Raw genomic sequence first — 24,005 nt, forward strand, 5'->3', positions numbered from 1 at the left:
GGCGGGGCGGCGGCGTTCGGGGGCCGCCGAGAACGGGCGCGAGGGCGGCGGGAGCGGAGTTTGGCTGAGAGGGAGCGTGGGGAGATAGTAGGGAGCCGGAGGCCCCCGCCATGGCCACGTCCCCGTGCAGCAGCAGCGGCGTCTCCTCGTCGTCCTCGTCGGGGCTGGGGGCGGACGCGGGGCTGGAGATCCGCACGCGCTCGGTGGAGCAGACGCTGGTGCCGCTGGTGTCGCAGGTAGAAATGCGCCTTCCCGCCCTCCCGCTGCCCGGCCCCGCGCGGGCTGCGCGGCTCCGTCCCGCCGCGGGGGCCGCCCGAGGGATGCTCCCCTCCCGCAGCCCGGCTCCCCGCAAGGTCGCGGGGCCGTTGCGTAACGCCGGGGCTCGGCTCCCCCCGCCTCGCGGAGGGCTGAGGGGCGGCTGCGGGGTTCCCCCGCCGACCGGGCTGCCTGCCGCGCTCGGGCGTCCCGCCCGGCGTTCCCGGTCCGCTCCGGGTGTTTGGGGTGGGCGGCTTTCGGGAGCTGGCTGCGCGTGGCGGCATCGATCTGCCCTCTCATCGCACCCGGGGCAGCGCTTGAATGTTAAGAAGTTAAATAACGCGTCAACTGTGACCTCCGAACGTGTCCCGCACGGTCCTGTCTGGGCTTAAAGCAGTTACCTGGGCTTTGAGCTCTCTGCGGAGCGGTTGTATGCTAACCGCTTCGGTCGGTTTTGTTAATTTGGTGCACAGTTGCAAAATTGGAGTTTGAAATGCCCAATAAAGCTGTTCTTGCTTGAAGAAATAGTGAATGTTTGCTCTACAGCATTTTTGTACTTTGAACATTGACTATAAAAGTTAGTTAAAACGGATCTACGCGTCTGTGCAGAACCTTTTCGCGGCATATAACAGCAATACAAAAACCCCATTAGTCGTAGTGATGCGAAATTGCCTTCGTACCATGGTAGTCCTTTGGAAAGCCGCTGTAGTCAGCCTCGTTTTGCAGCGGCAGCTCGCCGGAGAGGGTTGCAACCGTGGTTCTGTACTTAGGGTAGTTTCTTATTCTCAGAAGAAATCCCAGTCATTTCAGAGAAACCCACCTCAGGGATTCGGCCCCTTGTTCCCTGGTGGAGCCTCATTAAAGTTCAGTGAACTTTCTACTCCTGAAGCAATGGAGAGAGGTAAAACATGGAGACCCTTTTTAGGAAGCTTAAGGGCAAACAAAAGCCTCTCCAGTTGCCAAGGCTGGGCTTAACTCCTTATGTTAAATTCCCCCTTTTAACAGGTTTCTGTGATAAGGTGCACGTTCTTATTCTGGAATACTCCCTAGGCGAGGCAGTCTTGCTCCTTTGCATATGTGCGTAGGCTGCTCCAAAAATAATGCCTCCTGTTTATTTCCGTGGAAATTACAACAGATACAAAGAGCACAGTAACACTTTGATAGAGGAAATCCTCCACTACGAAGCACTGTTTTTCAACACAGTCACCACCCTTAATTATGCATTTTTACCCGCAATGAACAAGAGTCTGCATGCCATGCTCATTAAATATCTGCACCAGCAGAGGTGACCCCACTGTTGCCACTGCTGAATTGTACCACCTACCTCCTCACTGTGCTCACATCCACTGTTTGGTCTCCATAAACGTTCAGCAAGTGCTGATGAACGTCAAGGGGTGCCATTTTTTTCCACGTGGAGGAATTCAAAGACACCTTTTGTTCATGCACACTTTCGTGTCACATACCTTTGTGTCAGACTGCCCCACTGCTGCCATTTGTCATGTGGCAACAAAATATAATGGAGTGTTGGTGGGAAGGTTCAACCTCTACAGCCGTACTACCACCATTTGCCTCTAATGTGTGAGCCAACAAAGTAAAGCAGGAGGCATTAGTTTCAGAGCAGCCCTCATAGAGGCAGAGTGTGGCTTTGTTAACAACCTCAAAACCTGTGATCATCTCTTCCAGAAGTGTTAAGCATCTTTCACTAACACTATGTAAGTTGTCTGAGCATTTCTAAATACTCGGAGCTTACTGTTCTCCTGTTTAGGTGCTCCTAACTTGGAACAGGCTTGCTCCCTTGGAGCATGAGTGCTGAGCTCCATTCAGATTCAGGCTGAAGTTACTGATGGTATCAGTAGTAGTTCCCTAAACTGGCCTGATAGAATGCCCTACTTACTGTACAGGTTTCCGTTCTTTCTGTTCTTGTTTCATGGAGATTTCTAAGTAGACATCTCACTGTCTTTCGTTCTTTGAGGATTTATGTGGAAATAGCGCTTCCTCTCACATAAGTTGTTTCTTATATTCTGTATAAGCTACATATCTCCAGCAAGTGCAGGACTTCGGCTTTGTGCTCGTACAAAATACCCTTGCAAAGGGAATTTTTATTCATGCTGTGAAGTAAACTTCATAGATGACGGTTTTGTTAAAAGCTGGGAAGTGCTATGTGATACTTGCATGCTACTAAAAAAAAAAGTCAGCGTTGTTACTACTTTTCACTGCTGCTTCTGAGGAAAGAGGAAACCCTATGCTGCCCTGACAAATTCACTTTCAACCTGTTTTGGTTAACTAAATCTTTTATTAAGCAAAAAAAACCCCACCATACTCCCTGTATTGATTTTTATTTTAATTCATGCCTCACGCTTGCCTTTTCTAATAGCTCCACAACTGTCAAAAGAAGATTGTAGACTTGAGCCACTTTATTAAGTATGTTTGCTGACCCTTCTTTTTAGCTATCCAGATATCTGTACTGTGGAGAGAATTATTCTGCAGTATTGTGCAAAGCATTTGGCTTGCAGTTCAGAAAATATGGCTTTACGGGTCAGACCCCGTAGGGTGCCTTTAGTTCTGTGTTTCATATGAAAGTGGCACAGTGTTCTAAAATCTAGGCATCTCCTTCACTGCTGCTGCAATTTCCAGACTAATTAAGTTGGTTTTTATTTTTCTATGGAAAGTTTTTGGCAACGTAAGTCAGGAAGGGTGTTTAAAGCGGTCAGTGCTGACTCATTTAATAACAAGTCATTTAAAATAGTCGGGGAAAGGCAAAGACTGGGAAAAAGCACTTTTCAGGATGTGGCTCCACCAGTGACTTCCTCAGCTGCCGTTATGTATGTACCTGCTTGCTAGTCTAGCAGTAAACGGGCATCTTCTCAGCTGTCTGTCTCGGCAGGTCTGTTCCAGGGAAGCATTCTGAGAAACTGTAGCTTTTTTTTTGTGAACCTTCAGAGTAAGGCACTTGAAAAAGTTTAGAGATAGAACTCTGAGCTCTGTCTGCTTTCTGAAAGAAGAAAGTCACTTCTTGTAGTTGTACGGAACCTACCTGCCTGTGTACAGACTTATGGGACAACAGCTAACTCCTCACCTTCAGACAGTCCATTTTGTCACAGGCACTTTGGAAAATGGTTGTGTCCACAAGTTACTGAACATTATTTTCCAATTTCCTTGTTGCAGGAGGTACTGCCAGAGGTTTGAGGATTTGTTTGGCCAATAGAGTCAAAGTTTAAATAATTAAAAAAAAAAAAAAAAAAGTTGAGGATGCAAATGTTTCTGGATTTGTTCTTGTCAGTTTCAAATTCTGAATAAACAGCCAGTGATATGTGCCTTGAGAAGGAAAAAAAAAAAGCGTGTTCTTTACTATGGTATTGTTTCCTTGATTCCTCTGAAGCTAGCTGAAATTATTCCCATTTCAGTAAATATTACATAGTTATGTACATCGTGTTCTGCCAGCATCCAGAAAACAGCTCTTCTGTTTTTCCAGAAGTTTCTGAGATTATGCATTGGAGCCCAAAGAAAAACCAATAGCTGAGCTTCTCCCATTTATGCGAAAAGCTCATGCGATTTTCAGATTGGAAGTATGACTTTTGAATTGCCATACTGGATTATGCTACAGGTCAATGTATAATCAGTGATCTTTTCTCTGTTTTGTTGTTTCTGCCAGATGCAGAGAGGAGTTTGAATTTAGGGCAAGCAAATAGGATTATTTCTTCTGGTGTTCTTCCAGCTACTAAGGATTTTTTGAACTGTGCATGTTTTCTACATCTTTTAGGATCTTCATTAGATTTCTCTTTTGTGGCCTTGCCCAGTCTTTTCTTGGGCTCACATAAACTTCTAATATATACAGCGACCTGGGGAAAGGGGCTTAGGGCTGTCAAATATCTGTTGTAAGAAGAGCCACTTTCCTAGTGCTTTTGAATCTTGCTCCTACCACCCATATTTACTTGCTTCTCAGCTCTTCATTTGAAGAGACATTGCTCACTTGGTTTCTATCAGTTTTCTTCAGAGATTTAAAGTTTTCATGAATTTCATTTCATATTCTACTTTCTACTCACGTGTTTTTTTAAGGCTATACCAAAAGTATTTAGAGATATTCTGTACAATCATCCTTCTTTGGCCTTTTTTGAAGTTTCTGCTGTATCTTTAGTTGGTTTTGATTGTATTCTGGGATCAAAGTGGAGGGCACGAACCAGAACTCATACAGTATTAAGATGTGGATGAAGACAGTAAACTAAAGCATAGTCATTTCTGTTTCTTTCCTAGTAACTCGTAAGAACAGCTGCTGAGTGTAGATCTAATGTTAATGGTTCCTTTTAGCCCCAGTACCCTTGCAACCAATTTGGTGAAATAAATACTGAAAAAGTGGATTATAGAAAAGGTCAAAAGTTGATTTTACTATCAGGAAAGAACCCAGGTTGTCCTGGAGTATGATAAGTTGAGCAGGAGTCAGTAAAGAAGGCCAAGTGCATGTGAGGTTATCAGCAAGAGTGTAACCAGCAGGCTGTAGAAGTGACTCATCCCTTCTGTTTGGCACTTGTGGGTCAGCATCTGAGTGCCATGCCACTTTTGTTCTCTCAGGTAAAAGAGAAACATGGACATTAGGAGAGCGTATGATGTAGAAGAGGTTACAGGAAGTATGTTTGCTTTCCATTGAGCAGAGAAGGCTAATGACAGAGCTCACTGTTGTCTCCAACTATGTGTGTCAGGCAGGTATGGTGAAGGTAGATTCTTCCTAGGAATGTATTGTGATAGGCAAGAAGGAAATGACTGAAGCTGGAATATGGGAAACCTGAGATTTGGGGAAAGGCCCTCTTTTACTGTCACAGTACTCAAACACTGGAAGAGGTGTGCAGAAAGCCTGCATTCCTGGAGGCATGAGGAACTCACTGGGCAAGATCCTGAGCAACATGCAGTAATTGGACCTTACTTGAGTGTGGAGCTGGACTAGATGTCACTGGTAGTCTCTTTCATCTTATGCAAATTGGATATTTTTTCACTGCAGCCAGATATTGTGCTGAAAAAAAACATCGTGCTGCTGAGGAGTAATGGTCAGCTATCACTGCACACAGGAAGCTAGGACTGTACTTTCACATCTGTATCACTTTAATCTCTAGTGATTTTTCATCTGACATTTTTTTTTGTTTGGTTGATTTTGCAAGATGTATCTGCAGTTCTGTAGTTGGATCTTATCTTTATTGCCTTGAATAACTTGGGATCACCAGCAAACTTTCATCATTTTATTACAAGCTTATCACCCCTCCCTCTTCATGATCATGTAGAATAATCCATGTCCCAGTATGGGTTTCTGCAAAACTCCCGTTGGTCATCTCCCTCTGTTACAATAAGCAATCATTTACTTTCTGTCTTCTTACTTCATATTTCTCCTCATTCATTGAAACCCTTGGAAGGGACTTTGATTCCTAGTTCTCTTTCAGCAGAGCCTATCCTTAGCTGTATAATCCATGATAGAGAGGTGAGCTCAGGTTGTATTATGAGGCAAGATTTCCCTTCACAAACACCACTGAGTCTTTTCCAGTATGTCATATTTATTTGAGTGTCCACAACTTCTGTTTGCTTCATCTGTTGTATTGATTTGCCATATACATGTGTCAGGCAACCTCTGTGTCTCAACTGTCAATCTAGTTTTAAGTAGGAGGTTGCACGAGAAAGCTGATATCATGTGTTGCATCTTTGTGTTCCTTTAAATATTAGTGGGTGGTGTATAACGTTGTTCTAGTTCATTGTACCTAATACTTTCATAGCCTCTTCTGCTGTCACTTTGATTCTACACAGATTCTCTGAGTAGTTCACAAAGATATGTTCTGGGGTAGGGACTTGATTTTGTAGCTGAACATAGTTTCGAATCCAGCTCTATTCATATTTTCTATGGAAGTGTTGGGGCAAAGCTGTGTTACGGGAGTAACTGATTGTATCAGGCTTTTGCTCCTGAAGAAACCAACCACAAGAGCTGGTAAGTTACTTTGTTTAGTGAAACTGGTGTTATTCTGTATGGAACTGAACAAGCGTATTCAATCGAAGAGACAGGTTTTATAGAACTGTGTAGAACTGTAGCCACATAGTTCAGTGTGCTACTTTTGCATGATGTTGAGTGTTGTCTGTAGACTAATATTGTGTTTGGGAAAGCTGTTTTGTGTTCTGTTGGCTTAGAAGACCTCAGGTGCCTGGCAACAGCTGGGTTGCTCATGTGGTACCCAGTAGTGGCAGAACTTGGGACGGCAGCTCACATTCAGTCCTGCAGTGTGTATGTGGATATGGACCTTTGTCCATGGCCTTACTGAAGAATATTTTATTTGGATGTAGCAAAGGAGCTTCTTAAGTCTTCTTTGTGGGGATGCACGAATGTATGGTGCCAGCACTGGCCAAAACTTATGTGAGTGATTCCATTGTTACTTATGTGAGAGGTAACACGCATGTGACACATTTTAACAAATGTTTGTTTCTTCTAAGCCCATCTAGTAGTCTTGGGGATTATTCAGTCATGGATTTGTCTTAATGGGTTTTTACTAATGACTGCAAAACAGAGTTATATCTTAAGAGGACTCTTAGAATGTAACTTTTTATCACTAGTTTGCAAAAACTGGAAAAAAAACTTCCTGCTTCTCCTCTGCATCATGCGTTAGTCTTGTATGTAACCTAATGTTCAAAAGTCTGGAGTTGTAGTATTTTACTGGACTACAGGTTCATTTACAGACATACTTCTGAGCTTTTTGCATATCAAATATATTGTCTCTTCTTCCTTTAGAGCATACATGTCCAACCCCCCAGTTTTGTTTGGGTTGTTTTTTTAATAAAATGATATATTAAAATAACTAAGTTTTGTTACTTAGATACATTAACTATTTTATACGTGGCCCAAGACAATTCCTCTTCACTCAGTGTGTCACAGGCAAGCCAAACATTGTACACCCGTGCTTTAGAGACTAGGTAGGAGAGTGTCTCTTACATTCTTTGGACAACTTTCCTAAAATTGATGAATGTTTATTTTTTTCACTTCCTGAATGTGAACAAAGTCTGAGCTCTTCTCCATTTCAGCTTACTTGCATTTCTCATGCAGCAGATGCACTGAGAGACTTGTTCCATGAAGTCCCCTGCCTGTCTTGTTTTGCTGCATGTTTGGGGTACTTCTAGGCCTTTCTCTTTTCCTTCTGCAAGGCTATAACATTTTCTTATGTTGTTGGCTGTTCTAGCTCCGATACAGTGCCAAACACTGGGAGTTGTCCCTTATGGCTCTTCTTGAAGGACGGAAAAAGTAGCGTGAGTCCATATTTGTCTTAAACTTACTACTTTCTTCAGTGCACTTGAGGGAAAAAAAAAATCTAATGAGTGCTTCCCTTTTAAAATGCTTCTTGGGTACAAATGTTTCTCTTCCTGTTCTTTAAGAATTCTGCCAGCTCACAAGGTTTGAGCAGCTCCAGGATTTTCTTCTGTGCGAATTAATTTGGTAGTCACTGTAGACTTGGCACTATTGTTAAGTAATAAAATTACGAATTACTGTGTAGAGGCTTGTGTTGTAACTTGTACTGAGTGAAGGAAACTTCCTGCTAAACTAAACAGAATTTAAGACTGCAGAGAAAGTGTGCAGCGTATGCTATCATATATGTTGACTGCTGTTGACTCTGGAAGCATGTGGTATGCTGCTTGTTTACAAGAGTCGTACCTCATTATTTTCAATTAGTGACTAACTCATTGTCTCTTCTCCTCACTTTGGTTCCATGGGTATTTTGGATTAATTTATGACTTTGTGTTTTGTATTATGAATCTTTTATTCTATACAAACATATATATATTTTTTTTTTTCTGGAAAATAAAGCTTGCAGCAATTCAGCTATTACTCAGTCTACCCTAAGTACTCTATGCTGCTCAAAGAGCCTGCTTTTTTCTCTTTGATTTATGCAGGAAAGTTAACCATACGAGTTTATCATCTGACTGTAGATCCTGTGATTACTTCTGTTACACCACAGCCTCAGTTGCATCTCTGGGCTGATGTTATTGCAGATTTCTCTTCACTGAGGCTTGTTATTAATTGGCAGCTGTTTAGTCGTTGAGGCTGAGTTGTTAGGAATTGGTGAAAGGGAGATAGTTACTTACAGTTGTGGTTTTTAAGGTAAATTGGAGAGCATGGGAATACCTTAGGATATTTTAAGTTGGTGAATGTTCTTTTAATATTATGTTCATTTTTAATGATATTAGTATCACTAATGATATTCTGCTTTACAAGGAAAATTGCATTGGAACATTTACCACATGAAACTTTAACTGGTGAAATTGGCTTTGAATTAAGCTAAGCACCTCCAGTGTGATATTCAGCTTTGATAACATAAATGACTTAGTGTAACATTTCAAGTAGGTGAAGTAAGATACTTCATAGTGACATAACTGAAAATCAACTGCTCTTTTTCAAAGGAAGCTTATCTTATACACTTGTGAGATCTGATTAACGTCTTTCCTATAGATTAAGCAAATTTTTGTAGTTCTCCAGCAGAGTGAGTATTACATCAAAACTGCCTCACAGTGGCCCTGCACACAAAGAATGAGAGCAGCTTTCTTGCTATTCAGCATTGTTAACAGATGGTTTTAGACAGATTAGATACCGAAATCCCCAATGGATGAATTGGGAATGAATGATTGCAAGCAATTCTGATTATAGATTAATAAAATTGCTTTATGGTAATATGAGACCATTGCTTTCTGCATTGCAAAGCATAACCCTTACTAGGTAAAGCCTCATCATTTCTACTCATTGAGTTGTACTGCTTTGTTTAAAGCTCGTGGGGTAACGGAGCAGTAACGCAGAATCTTGTCCTAACTTTTAATTGATAATATACTTTGAATAGTGAACGGGATGATTTCTTCTTTTTATACATTACATGAATAATCAAATGATAGGATGACTCCTAAATACAAGTTGCAAAAAACATATGAGCAAATGCTAAGATTCTTTCAGAGGTATGTGGAAAAATATAACATGGTTGATTTTGGCATCAAGCAACACTTTTGTATGGACTTTTTACATTAAGCAGAATGAATGTAACCACTTATAACCACACATTACGTATTTTCAAATAAGAATGAAGCTAAAAATCGGTTCTGGTAACTCAGTGTTGTAAATGTCTTTTTTTATTCACAGGGATCAAAGTCATTTGGAAAGGAAATACTGTCCAAAGTAACAAGTACTTAAAATGTGGGAGTTAAACTAGTGTAAGGAATGTGCCTTTTCATTATCAGAGTTTATTATATTTTGAAATTCCTTCAGTTGTGAAATTTAAGAATATTTAAACATAATTTAAACATAATATTTAAACATAATTAAACAAATTTTGTGAGCTCTTCAGATAATGGTTCCTAAATTATATGCAGGAGTTGCATATAATGCAATGTGTTGCTGTTGTTGTTTACGCTTCTCAAAGTGAATAATAGTTACATGCAAAGCCTTTTCCAGAGCACATTGTACTTCTCTGTTAATCCCTAGACAAGCATGTGCTTTTCAAGAAGCAATACCAGATGTTGCTCTGAACTGAAGTGGTATGCCAAAGAACTGCAAAGGAAGCTTTCTCTAAAAAAGACTTGAAGAACTATCCTGTCTGCAACATGCAGTACAAGGCATTGTGTGACTGGTATTCATACCAGTGAAGCTGCATAGGAGGCTAACAGGCAACTTTTTTGACATCTGCAGGAGCCAGTCCTGACTTGAAAGAGTTTTCAACTGCAGGCAGTATCAGTGTGGTATTTGTGTTACATCCTATGTTACACTATCTGAATTTTTTAGTTGCCCAACAGTGACTTTTTCTGAATGAGAAGATCAGAGGTGTCTCAGGCATTCCTTGCACAAGCAGCAGAGGTTTAGGTGAGTTAACAGAGGCAAGTTAGACAAGAAAGCCACAATAATTGTTTGGCATTCAGTCTCTGGTTTTAGGTTTATCTGATCATGTTTGTAAATTAAGTTATTTCTGAGACTTGCATCTCTCTGGTGCTGAATATGTCTGCATCTGTTTTGACCACATCTGAAAGTACACTTTAAACAATGAGCTTCCATCTGAGTTGTTCTTGTTTTGTTAGACTTGCTCATGCCCAGAATTTCAAGGTATGGAATGAAAAAAAGGTAGTAGCTTTGTTTATGAAAGGGTTTATGAATGGGTTAGAAAGTACTGAACTGGAGAGCAACAGGAGGAGAGGAAAATACACTTTTGTTGGCTTCTATACCACTAAGACCAATTATTGAATTAATTAGGTCAAGTTCACTTTTCTAGTGAGGAAGTTGTGCATTTCAGCAAAATTTCTATGTGGTGGTTGTTAGAATGAAAGTTCACAAGGAAAAGGGCATTAAAGGCCATTTTTTTATATATACATATTAGGATAAATAAACACATATTCCATGATGTTCAGGACACTTGATTCACATATTTAATCAGAAAAACTGAAAATAGACGTTGAATTAAAACAAATTATTTTTCCCAACTTAAGTGTCATGTTGCTCAAAATTGCAAATTTCAATCTAAACTTCCACACATCTTTTCAAAAAGAGAGTGGAATTGAAACTTGAATTGTTTAAAAATAAATATCTTCCTCATTGTCACTGTTTTTTATAGAAACCTTCTATTGGGCAGGAAGATAAGTCACTTATCTGACTTGTAAGGCATGTAACAAAAAGAGTGAAAAATTAGTGCTGTTAGATCAGTGGTCAAGCATCACTGAGCATTCTTCAGGGATCCTTTTCCTCCTCTGCTTTGTGTGGGGTGGGGGGGAAAGAAAGGGGCATGGCAGGAGCGCGTGTGAATTTCCTGCTGAGTTATCTGTGAATCAATGATTTTAAAGGAGTTTGTGAAAAGTGAATTTTACAAAGCAAGTGGATTTCTCCTTTACAGCGACGTTATTTTAGTAACATTATTAAGATATTTATAAATTCCACATAATGCGTAAGAGTCTATAGGTGAAAAAACTAATGTCAGCTGTGTTGTTTGCTTCTGTTTCTCCAAAGTTCCTTTTATCAACTTCAAAAAAAAATGTTAAAAGTTGGAAATAATTTTAATCACACAGGAAAAAAACAATCCAGAGTTTTCATTTGTTCGGAGTGGGGAAATCTCCAATGCCCCAAAAACAGTCTAGAGGAAATAAACTGGTGTCATAGAAGTACTACATCACAACTGAACAAGTTCATCTATATCTTTACTTTTTGGGTAATCATTTTGATGGTGTTGGATTTGAATCTTGAAGTTTAAAGGACCCTTGATTTTCTGGAAATGCATTCAGCACAAAGAAAGGACATTCCCTGCTATAGTACAGTCTTGCTGTGAATTCAATCCTTTTGTTCTCTAAACAATTCCAAGAATGTGTAACAAGTGTATAGTAATGATGCTAATTATCTGAGGTGTGTATTCAAATTTGGAGCTTTGTACTCTTGTCTTTCCAGGCAAAGTTTGCAAAGAGAGATCTGAGGTAGTTTTTGAAGCCTGGATCTGAAAGAGGTGTGAGTGTAGCGTGCTATTCTGACCCCTGTTGAAGTAGTATTGTCTACGTGTTGAAGCTGTTGTGCACGAGAAGTACAAATTTAAATCTGTTCTTTTAAAATGCAAAGTACAATTTGCAGTTAGCCAAAACCCTTGATACAAGTGTAGCATAGCTACTGATATCTCATTTCCTTGTTTTATTCTTCTGTTTGGGTTGGTTTTGTAGATTTCTCCTAGGTACCCATGTTTAGCCCCTGTTGGAGACACTAGTTTAGATAGGCCAGCAATCTGATTTGATAGGGGTCTTCTTGTGCTGCTTGTCAGCTTCTGCTTGTCACTGCCCACCCTGGTTTTTTCTGTCCAGTTTCCTTTCTTCCTGTCCAGACGTGGCTTATCAGTTTGTCAGACACTCCATGTGAAAGATTGCCAGATGTTCCTCCAAGCATTTGCCTGCAGATAAATGAATTAGCTTACAGGTTGTCAAAGTGGTTTATTTCATTAGCTTTCCTGAAGGCTTTTGTGAAAATTGGGATTGTTCAGTCTGGAGGAGAGGAGGCTCAGGGAAGACCTTATTGCTCTCTATAACTACCTGAAGGGAGGTTGTAGTGAGCTGGGGGTCGGCCTCTTCTCTCTTGTAACTAGTGACAGGACCAGGGGGAATGGCCTCAAGTTGCTCCAGGGGAGATTTAGGCTGGACATTAGGAAATTCTGCTTTTCTGAAAGAGTGGTCAGGTGCTGGAATGGGCTGCCCAGGGAGGTGGTTGAGTCACCGTCCCTGGAGGTGTTCAAGAAACATTTAGACATAGCGTTGAGAGACATGGTTTAGTGGGGTTATTGGTGGTAGGTGGATGGTTGGACTGGATGATCTTGTAGGTCCTTTCCAACCTAGCTAATTCTATGATTCTATGACTCTAAAGTTGCATACAAAAGCAATGAGATGCTTTTGGAAAGCCCTCATGTAAAGGCGGTACAACAATCTCAATGCTACAAGTACTGCATCCAGATGTGGAATCCTCAGTACAGGAGAGACATGAACCTGTTGAAGCACGTCCAGAGGAGGGCCACAGAAATGATCTGAGGGATGGAATACCTCCCCTATGAGGACAGGCTGAGAGAGCTGGGGTTGTTCAGCCTGGAGAAGAGACTCTGGGGAGACCTGAGAGCAGCCTGTCAGTAACTAAAGTGGGGCTATAAGAAAGAAAAAGACAAACTCCTTACCGGAGTCTCTTGTGGTGGGACAAGGGGAAATGGTTTCAAACTAGAACAGGGGAGATTTAGATTGGATATAAGAAAGTTTTTTTTTTTTTTTAAACAATAAGAGTGGTTGAGGCAGTAGAACAGTTCGCTCAGAGAGGTAGTGGATGGCTCTGTCCTTGTAGACACTCAAGGTCAGGCTGAGACAAGGCTCTGAGTACCCTGATTTAGCTGTAGGTGTCCCTGTTCATTGCAGGGGAGTTGGTCTAGGTGGCCTTTAAGGGTCCCTTCCAACTCGAATGTTTCTGTGATTCTAAGTGTAAAGGAACTCTTCAGTATTGGTCATCCAGCCTTTCTGTACGCCTTTTGCACGCCTTTTGCATTCTGTTTGTAGGTAGCATGAGGAAAACACATAAATATATGGTAACAGTATTGTATCTCTTCTTGGAAGCTGTCCTTTAACAGAAGTGGTGACTTGAGGCCCTGTATGATCTGTTGAGGTCTGTGGGACTTCTGCAAGAGAAGGTTGGTTGCCCTTTCACCCATATGAATAATATGTAGAAGAAAATGTTCTCTTTCAGTTGCTCATAAAGCAGAGGCAGATGTCTCAAATACTATTTTCATTCTAAACAGAATATGGCTTTCTGCATTTAATTAGTCCATTAGTAGTTAATGCAGTTGCATTTCATAGAATCATAGAATATCCTGATGTGGAAGGGACCTATAAGGATTCTTGGGGATCCAGCTCCTGGCTCCACACAAGACCACCCAAAACTCAGGCCACATGTCAGAGAGCAGTATCCAAACACTCCTTGAACTCCGGCACTTGGGACCGTGCCCACTGCCCTCTGGTAGAGAACCTTTTCTCAGCCCCCAGATGCCTCTCTCCTGACACAGCTCCATGCCTTTCCCTCGGGCCCTGTCGCTGTATCCAGAGAGCAGAGCTCAGCGCTGCCCCTCTGCTTCCTGTGAGGAGCTGCAGCCGCCATGAGGCCTCCCCTCAGCTCCTCTGTTCTGGGCTGAGCCAACCCGGGGACCTCAGCCACTCCTCATACATCTTGCCCTCAAGACCCTTCACCCTCCTTTGGATGCTCTTGAATAGCATACAAAATTTCATTTCCGTGACTCTTTTCTGGCCTTTGAAAACTTTGAATGTTGAATTCATACAGTTAAAACCTGAGTAGGAAGATAAGGCCTTCAAATTCTTTAAAAAAAAAAAAAAGCCAGATGTGTGTATATATATGTGGATATTTTGTAGATGAGTGCTCAAAATCTTAGAAAATAGTAAGACTTTCACTCATGCCTAGACAAACATCTGATTTTGACAGACTTGATTTCTAGGACAGGTAAGCAGGTAGTCCTTCCTCATCTACCCCTTGAGTTCCCTGGGGCTTGTCTTCTGTGATGAGAAGCCTTCCTGACAGTTCTGTTTGTAGGCCTTATAGGACTGTATGTCCTGTGCTCTCGCAAGTGTGGTTGTATTCTGTAGCAGATGTAGATATTAGAGCAATGTCTGCTGCCGTCTGGCTGTATGAGCCAGAAGACCTATCTGTTTGTCCTTGAGGAGTTACACAAAACCTAATGAGATACAGTGCCCAAAAGTAATATTAACAGTCATTCCCTGCTCCCCTAGCCCCCAACTCAATTTGAGTTAATGAAAGTTTGAGCTGTGTGGAGACTGTTGTGACCAAGGATTTTACACATCCTGTCAACTGCAACTAAATTTACTTTGCAGCATGCTTCTGTTGTGTTTATATCTTCTTGCCTAGCATGTAGTGCTACTTCATTTTCTTAGCAAAGGCTTTCCATTGCTGTTATTACATTTATTTCAAAAAGATATTTTCTACCTATATGATATTAATGGAAGATAAAAAGGTGAAAATACACAAAATATAAGAAGAGCTGTTAATCTAAGGTTGCTACAAGACTATAGCTAATCCTCACTTCACAGAGAAAATACCTTAAGTATTTGCTCTAGCAGGAAAACTGATTAGGTGAGGCAGTAACAAATATTACACACGAGTCTAAATCATCCTGCATACAGCATGGGTGAGGAAGTGTGTAAGGTGCCTTCCAACATAATTTCCCAGTTTAACTTCTGTGTTTGTGGAAATGGCTGTGAAATAGCTAATTTCTGTTAGTTTTATATATAGTAGTCTGTAACCGCTTCCTGAAACCCAGTCTCTTAAGTATCACTTCATTCTGTCATGCAAGACTTAATTACGCTGATAATAAATAGACATTATGATATTTTTAGCGAAGCGTGTTGTCATGATGCTTCCTGTGCATGAAGCATATAACAACTTAAATGTCAGTATCTGAAAGCTTTCCAAAAGCTTTGAAAACAGCTGCTTGAAAACTGCCACAGTTGAACTTGTTTCCTTGAATATCAAGTACATCTTGGTCTGTTATGGCTATATATGTATGTTTCAGTAATGTTGTAGGGAAAAGACTGTTTTCCACAGGCTGTTTTCCACAAGAGACTAATGGTTGTAACTGACAATTTCTTGAGATGAAGCAATCTCTAAACTGCTTATCTCAATCTCTCACAAGCATTCCTCGTAAAAATATGAGTTCTTATTCAACAGAATGTAAGCATCACCAAAAGGTCTGTTTCCTTTCTAGCACCTGGCGGGTAAATTCTTAAGTAAACAGTATGTAACGTATTTCTCTTGTTCAAAGCGGCTTACAGGTAATCTCTGCAGTTGTTAACTCCTGCCCAGACACCGCAAGTGGTAGTGACTGGGTGATACAGTATACAGAGAACTAAATATATGGGAGATCTTAAGTTTAAAGCAGAGCTTAGATAACACTCTTGGAGTTACAGGGGTTTCCTACTTAAAAATGGCATTAATAGTTCTGGTCTGATTGCCATAGGCTGGGCCGCAGGTTGCAGTGGTGTAGAGGAAGGAGCAAGTTTTTGTATTCTGAAACATACTAAAACACTATTACTCGATTTTAAATTATAAGTTTGATTAAGTTTTCATTGAAAAAGTCTGAAACTGCAGTGGCTATTCGTTTGAAATACAGCATTAAAATTAATTTCCTCCAATAGCTTGTGCCTCTGCTTTTTCATAAATTTGTTTTAAATAGAGGATATATCTAAGTATATCCTGTCATGTTTAGTCCTTTGCAAAGGGAAGAGATATTTCGCAGAATTATACATTCTTCTTGCTTGCCAAGCAGTGCTTTTCACAGGTGGAAGATTGAGTGGCACATCTGTATGTGAAGAACTTTTCTTGCTCTTTTGACATCATTAAACGTTTTGCATTTAGCATATGTCTTACTCATGTTTCTAGAACCAAAGACGGCCCTCATTCCTGTAGCTGATACATATTGCATACCTTTCTCTACCTATTTCTTTCAGCAAGAATTGCCTGCTCCTGTTTCGGAGCTGTCTGCCACTTTACTTTACATATATATGTGTGCGTTATATATATACTTATTTTCCTATGCAAAATTTACTGTATCAGTACATGCTGCATTTGCCATATCTAACATTGTAGTGTTGATAGCACTTTAATAGGTATGAAGCTGTTTATATCTTGATATAGAGTCATAGAATCACCAAGGTTGGAAAAGACCTTCAAGATCATCCAGTCCAACTGTCCACCTATCTCCAATATTTCCCACTAAACCATGTCCCTGAGTACAACATCTAAATGTTTCTTGAATACCTCTAGGGTCGGTGACTCCACCGCGTTCCTGGGCCACCATTCCAGCGCCTGACCACTCTTTCAGACAAGAATTTTTTCCAAATATCCAATCTGAACCTCCCCTGGTGCAATTTGAGGCCATTCCCTCTAGTCCTATTGCTAGTTATGTGGAAGAATAGGCTGACCCCCACCTTGCCACAACCTCCTTTCAGGTCATTGTAGAGAGTGATAAGGTCTCCCCTGAGCCTCCTCTTCTCCAGACTGAACAATGCCAGTTCCCTCAGCCGCTCCCTATAAGACTTGTGCTCCAGACCCCTCACAGCTTCGTTGCCCTTCTCTGAACACGCTCCAGGGCCTCAATGCCTTTCTTGTATTGAGGGGCCCAAAACTGAATGCAGTACTCATGGTGCAGCCTCACCAGGGCCGAGTACAGAGGAGTGGATGATCACTTCTCTGCTCCTGCTGGCAACACTATTTCTGATACAAGCCAGGATGCCATTGGCCTTCTTGGCCACCTGGGCACACTGCTGGGTTGTGTTCAGTTGGGCATCAACTAATACCCCCAGGACCATTTTCTCCACGCAGTCTTCCAGCCATTCTGCTCCAAGCCTGTAGTGCCACCTGGGGTTGTTGTATGTATCAGACTTCTTGACCAACTTCTATTGGTCAGTGAGCTTCCTTCCATTCTTACATTACCATAGTTACTCAAGTGTCCATAATATTGCTAGTCCCAAAGAAATTAAATTATATTACCCATATGGGAGTTAGTTAGCTATTCCAGGAAAGACCTGCAAAGCTTTACCTTCGTTTACAAACTACTGAAGTGGGTGTTACAGACTAGATGATGATGGTGGTGGTACCTGCCAACACAGCTACTGCTTCTTGCTTCAGCTTACATAGTGGGGAACAGAGGGCTGTCTCTGTCTGAAATCATGCAATACTGATGATCCCTTATGAGGAGAGTGCTGAAGAGGTGAACTTCACCCATGTCTCAAGTGAAAATGTTTCTAAAAATGTTTAAAAATTATTAAAGCTACCTAAAGTGACATCTTAGTGATTTTTGTCATTTGCATACCTCTACAGTAACATATGGGATTAAAATGCCCTTGAAGATTTGTAACAGACCGTGGGATTCCTTTCATTCTCCACTGTTAGTTTTGTGTGCATTTTTTCAGGGTTACACAGAACGTGTTTAAACTTCTGCTATTATGAAATGCTGTGGGAGGCAGACTTGCAGACAGGATGTGCATCCAACTTGTATTCTATTTGTTATTCTACATGCTTTTGAAAAGTCATTAACTCAATGAGTGTTTGAGTTCTTTGTTTACATAATGTTAGGTTGCTGTTTGCTTAAATATCAGTTGAGGAAACAAAGTTGTGGCTCTCTATCAAATTAGTTTTCTTCTTAGCGTTTGGGCTAATGCTCTTTGTACTCATACTGTCTGTGGCTATTCAGGAGCTGGCCTGCTGGGATTGGTAGATTGTCTATGGGTATTGGACAGTTTACTGTACGCAGAGCATTCACAGTGCAAGAATTCTGCAAAATGCATATTGCAGTTTTTTGTATGTTTTTAATGTCCATTTGACATCAGTCTGAATTTCCAATGAAGTAATGGTAATTGGAGGGGGTGAATTAATCCATTCTGGTAATACCACTCCAACTCTAGAATGAACCTGAAGGTGTTGAGATACATGCGCTTGGTTTACTCTCTGATAGGATTCTGTTTTCATCTTAATCTGTCATTTTGCTGGAGAATCATTAAGGGCTCTTAGGCTTTGGAGATAGAGGTTGGTGAACTGGAAGACTCTTAGAGGGATAGATTTGTTGTGTGAACTGTAGAAAGTGGCATTCCTTTGGAACTTGTGGCTTGGGTGCAAGAAGGACAAAGGAAAGCATATTTAAGAAGGTATTGAGTAGATGAGGCATTTCTGTAATTATGCTTTATTCTAGGACAAAATATTCTTAATTTTCACAGCAGTTCTTGAATAAAGCAGCACTGTTTATTGGGAACGTTTTTATTATTTTCTAGTTTTTTTCTTCTTTTTTGGGGGGAGGAGGAGGTGGTGGTGGTGCAGTGTTTTATGAAATACTGGTATTTTTTCATTGCAAAGCATTTGATACTGCTAATAGGAGTAAGCCAGCTCCTGGCATTCAAACCCAGCCCCAGTAAGATCTTCACACCTGAAACTTTTTTCTAGAAACAAGACTCTGTGATATCTTAGATGAAGGCCTTGGGCATTGACCAAATTATGAAGCAGGACAGTTCTTACACTGCTTCCTGCTCTTTCCTTGGATGTGGTGTGAGCATTACAGGTGCAGCTTTTATGCTCTTGTTCTATAATAGGCTTGACTGGTAGGAGAACCTAGGGCAGTTTAGGAGGAAAAAAAATCCCTCAGTTCTTTCAGATCTGGGACAAGCTGAGATCGTAGTAGATGAGCAAACTTAACTATGCTCTTTTTTTTTCCCCCTTCTCTAAGAAGTTAAATGATACCTCATGGCTCCATGCTATATTTTGTTAGTATACTAAAAAACTGTTACTGAGTTCTGCTCAAAACTTGCCGATGATATTAAAAAGTCATCTTGTATAGAGTTCTAATAGTTAACTCTTACTTGTTCACAGATAACTACTCTTATTAACCACAAAGATAAACCAAAGCGTTCTGACAAGACTCTGCAGGCAATTCAGCGAGTGGGCCAAGCAGTTAACCTGGCAGTTGGAAGATTTGTTACAGTAGGTGAAGCTATAGCCAACGAAAATCATGAATTGAAAGAAGAAATGAGTATTGCTTGCATTGAAGCAAGGAGAGCAGGTATGTAGTTACTCACAAAATTTGTAACCTGTTGCGCTTGTTCTGTATTTGGCACAGTATTTTTGTTGTCTGGAGTAATGTAAGAACTTCAGTGTATTTAATTGTTTAACCCTCTTCTGCTGTATCATTCAAGGCCTAATCTGTTACCTGACTTTGTCACTTGCTTAAAGTGCTGTCATGTTATCAGCAGGCGATGGAACTGTGTGGTCACTTTGATCTTTTGCCAGAAGGAATTACCTGACTACTGTTTTTTTTATAACGTTACTAGAAACAAAGAGCAGAATGTTGAGAGAATGTGTTTAGAGATTATTGCTCTCAAGCTAAAACAGTGGGGTATTTAAAGTAATTTGAGTTCACTGCATTCTAAATCTGAATGTCTGAATGAAGGTCAGTGTCAACCCATATTTCATCAGCACTCAGTAAGATGACTCATATCATTCATCTGATGACTCCCCTCAGTAAAATGAAAATATCAAACTGTATTTGTCTTTTTGGTGGATACCGTTTTTGTTGCAAACTTGCTGGGTGTATGGATTTAATTTGAAGTATGGACAATGGATCAAGTTGACTATTGTCACGCTCCTGCCCCTAGAAGCCGCTCTGTATGCAAACAGTGGGTTATGTTTTCTGATACTATCAGACAATTCAGTGTCATGCTAGAAATCACATTCCCAGATACGCCCATTGCATGATGTTTCAGTGACTGTTCCTAGATGAATATTGTGGTGGTTGGTTGTGGTTTTGGGTTTTTTTTTTTTCTTTCATATACTTGTAGATAATGGGAAGTTCTGCTTGAAGCAGGCAGAAGTGCCTACCAGCATGACAGACTGTCTCCCTGAAGCCACAGGAAACACAAAGTCTATCTTGAGCTTCTAGATATGCTGACAAATAAATGAGCCTTCCTTCAACTCTAATGGCTTGTCAACAGGAAGAAGCTGTACTCCATTTCAAGACCAGCTCACTGTAATTGGTCTGTTAAGATAAACAGTGGACTTCTGGGTGTTTGTGTGATTTATTTTTCTTTATTACTTTGTTCTTTATCTTTTCAATAAGCCCCAAAGCCTGAGGATCTTGCCTTTTGGTGTCATAGCTAGTATGCTTCTTGCTTAATTCCTGTGCTGGCCTTAAACTTTGGGGGTGGATATGGTTAATGTATTTGGCATATGCAGTTAATATTGATTTTGTACTTAAAAGCTTACAGATTGAACATAGTAATATAAGAAATCTTCTGAAAATTCCTCAGCAATGAGCAGCAAAGAAACACACTGGACTGTTTTTGTGATTTGAAAGACTATTCTAGATAAACTTCAGGCTGAAGTTTCATGGCCGCTCCAGTAAACTTGGCTGCAAACAGAAATGCCCTAATTTGAAAACATTCCACTTGTTATGTAAAGCATGTCTTTTCTCTTCAGAGATCCAAGTAAAATGCTGACAAGCCAAAAGTTTCCATTGATAATCTCAGCTGTTAAAAGACCAGTGCAATGCGAATCTCTGTTTCTTGACTTGCCAGTTATTTTGTGGCCAAGTTCTTTTTTTTCACCCCCTTCCTATCAGTTTATCCGGGAGTTCAGAATCTAAAAATACTCTGTCTACACTGTTTTATCTCATTCAATGGTTATACTTCTGTGTTGTTTTTTCTCCCCCTCAGAAGAGAGGAGTGTGGATATGGGTTATTTACTTTTCTGTCAAGATTCAAATTGCCCTTGGCATGGGTCATTTACTCTTTGGCCTATGTGTTTCTGATCTAAATGAAGACTTACATGGAATATTCGTTATATCGTACATGTTTGCTGCCATTGTTTGATTTGTTTTTTTTTTTTATTGGTTTTGTGCTAGTATAATCTCTGTGGACTGCTAAGTGTTGGACAAGGCAAGAGAGTCCTTTGTGCAGACACATTTTTATGGTTAGCTGTCCTCTAAATTCAGTCTCAAGATGCAGTTGCCTGAGTGCCATTTTGAAGAACTTTGCTACTCTGAAGCAAGCCAGTAAAATCTCCTGGCCAGTTTTATCCAGGAATGACTTGTATAGAAGAATCATCATGGAAACGTTATTCATCAGCTAATATGACTAGTTTTAAAAGCCCAAACTGTCAGCTCTTTGCTCTGTTTCTGTATCAGCCATTGGTACTGGAGATGTCAATGTTACATACTGGATTTGTACGTTACAATACATGTAACAAGGAAGCATAAAGCTTTGTGTAGAGTAGAGTTCCCACAACAGCTTCAGCCAGCCATGGAGTGCTGCTGTGTGCACCACCTCTTCTGATGGGACAAGAAAGGTTTTATGGGAAGTTGTAGTTTGCCTAAGGTATTGAGTTCTGTGAGGAGAGTGTGTGTTTTTTTTGTTTTTTTTTTTTTTATCTCTGCAAGGGTAAAATAAAGGGAAAAGTAGGAAAAGAAGCCGTCTTTAAGATGTGCTTGTGATATAAATAGTAACTACTTGTTGACTGATATTGTACTGGTCACAAAGTTTTTATTTGCTTGTAGCTATACATACATAATAAGGAAGCAGAAGAATTAGAAATTGACCTGCCATGATCTTCCTGTCCCTAAAGAAAATGTTCTGTGCTGTAAAATTACGTGTACATTGATAAAGTGTTAAGGAGTGACAATAGAGTTAAGTTTGGGATTTCACATGTGAAGTTATAGCTTACCTCTGCACTTGTGAACATTTTCCTGTAATGAAAACAGTTTTTGTAATGAAAATCTGTGTGCATAAAACACGTATTTCTCATGTCTGTGTTTGTTTTTGAAGTGTTGAGGTGCCATATTCTGATGGTCTGGACAGCAGAAAGCCCTCATTGTTTAGGACAGGATGTTGTGGAGTTGTTTATACTTCCTTTTAGCCAATAAATCAGATTATGCCTCAAATATTAAAGGGAAGTGTTATTAGACCTATGTTGTGGTTTAACCGGACAGGTAGCTAAGCACCACACAGTTGTTTGCACAAACAATTACTCACCAGCCACCTACCAATGCCCAGCCAGTCCCCAAGCAGTGGTTCCTCCCCCAGCCAACTCTCCACCATTTTTCAAGGTGATTTTTGCACAATGTCTTTTGGTATGGAATATCCCTTTGGCTGCCCCCTCCCAGCTCCTTGTGCCTCCTCAGCCCCCATCACTGGCAGGATAGTATGAGAAGCTGAAATGTCCTTAGCACTGCTCAGCAACAACTAAAACATCTATATGTTGCCAATATTGTTTTTCTCCTAAAGCCGAAACGTAGCATCATACCAGACACTATGAAGGGAAAGTCAGCTCTGTCCCAGCTGAGACCAGGGCAGCATAGAAGATAGATGTCAACCCTAGAGGATTTAGAACAGTCTCTATTGCTAGCAAAAGTACAGTCTTTAAATCAATTGCATATCCTGCAGAGGCTTTGAAGGATGACGGATGTTGTATCTAACTCTTGTGAAGAATATAATCAGCGATCTCAAGTCAGACTTGTTATGACTATTTCCTTGTAATAAACTTTGTAGTTTGGTTGACTTAAAAAGAATCATAAAACACTGCAGAGGGTCGTGTAGTAGATTTCTTCTAACATTATTCTTGTACTGTGTTGGTGTTTACAGTAACAGTATAATAGTGGAATATAACTCAAAGAGTCATGTTTTTAGATGTCCATCTGTGGTATTTTTTTCCCCAAAGCTAAGGAAAGACTGGTTAATTTAAAAGAAAAAACACATGTCAAGAATGAGTTAGTGTCATAACATTTTCAGTATTCACTGCCAGTTGACTACATAACCCTAAAGGAAGACATGGAGTAAAATGGAAGTGATAGCTCTCTCCTATTTTTATCTTGTCTTTTAGTACAGAGAAGGAATAAATTAAACATGTTGAAAAGCAATGTTTTGAGATAGATACATAGAATTACAAAAATAACACGTTGGAAATGGCATTTGTTTTCAAGAATGGAGACACTGCAATTTCTCTTGTATACCTTATAGTGTTTGACCACCCTTATATTTGAAAAAGCATTTTCTTATATCTCATCCATTGTTTCTTGCCCTATCACCATGCACCTCTGGGAACAGTCTACCCCTATCTTTTCTATAGCTGCCCACTGGATAATTGTGTACATCCATAAGCTCTGCCACTGGCTTTCTCTTTATGAGGGAGAACAAACTCACTTCATTCAGCCTCTTCCGTTATGTGTTCCACTGTGTCAATGTTTTTGTTGGCTGGGAGCCCTAAACAGGGCAGGATACCCATATACTGTCCCACAGACAGCAAGCAGAAGGGCTGAGTCAATTCTACAGCCTGCTGGTTACTCCCTTGCTGACAACCTGGCAAGCCGTTAGCCTTCTTTGCTGTCTCCAGCCCATCATCTACCAGGACCCCCAGGTCCTTCCTTGTAAGGTTCTTTCTAGGCAGCTGACCACAGTCTGTACTGTTGTATGGTGTTACAGTGGCCCAAATGCAGGACAAGGTTATGTGCCTTAGTAGAATTTAATGGATTTCCTGTCAGATTGCTTATCCAGCCTGTCCTTATGTCTCTCTCAACCCTGTCCTCCAGCATATCAGACACTCGCATGATTTGGTATTGTTCACACACTTGCTGAACATGATTGGCCAGGGAACCATTTTGATCCCTTATGTCAGTCCCTGAGGGGCGCCACTGGTATCCAACTGCCAG

The 24,005-nt window shown here is 40.6% G+C and overlaps 1 protein-coding gene across 1 annotated transcript in view; it reads left to right on the top strand.

Annotated features, from left to right (window-relative positions):
- The window catches only part of CTNNAL1 (catenin alpha like 1), a 70,191-nt gene continuing 46,192 nt past the window's right edge, over nt 7-24,005 (top strand). Inside the window, exons 1-2 of the mRNA XM_021389130.1 lie at nt 7-236; nt 19,181-19,370. Coding sequence (XP_021244805.1) covers nt 111-236; nt 19,181-19,370 — 316 coding nt within the window. The 5' untranslated portion in view covers nt 7-110. The remainder of the gene's footprint in view (nt 237-19,180; nt 19,371-24,005) is intronic.

This window comes from Numida meleagris, chromosome 2 (assembly GCF_002078875.1).
Source record: "Numida meleagris isolate 19003 breed g44 Domestic line chromosome 2, NumMel1.0, whole genome shotgun sequence".
NCBI classification, from domain to species: Eukaryota; Metazoa; Chordata; class Aves; order Galliformes; family Numididae; genus Numida; species Numida meleagris.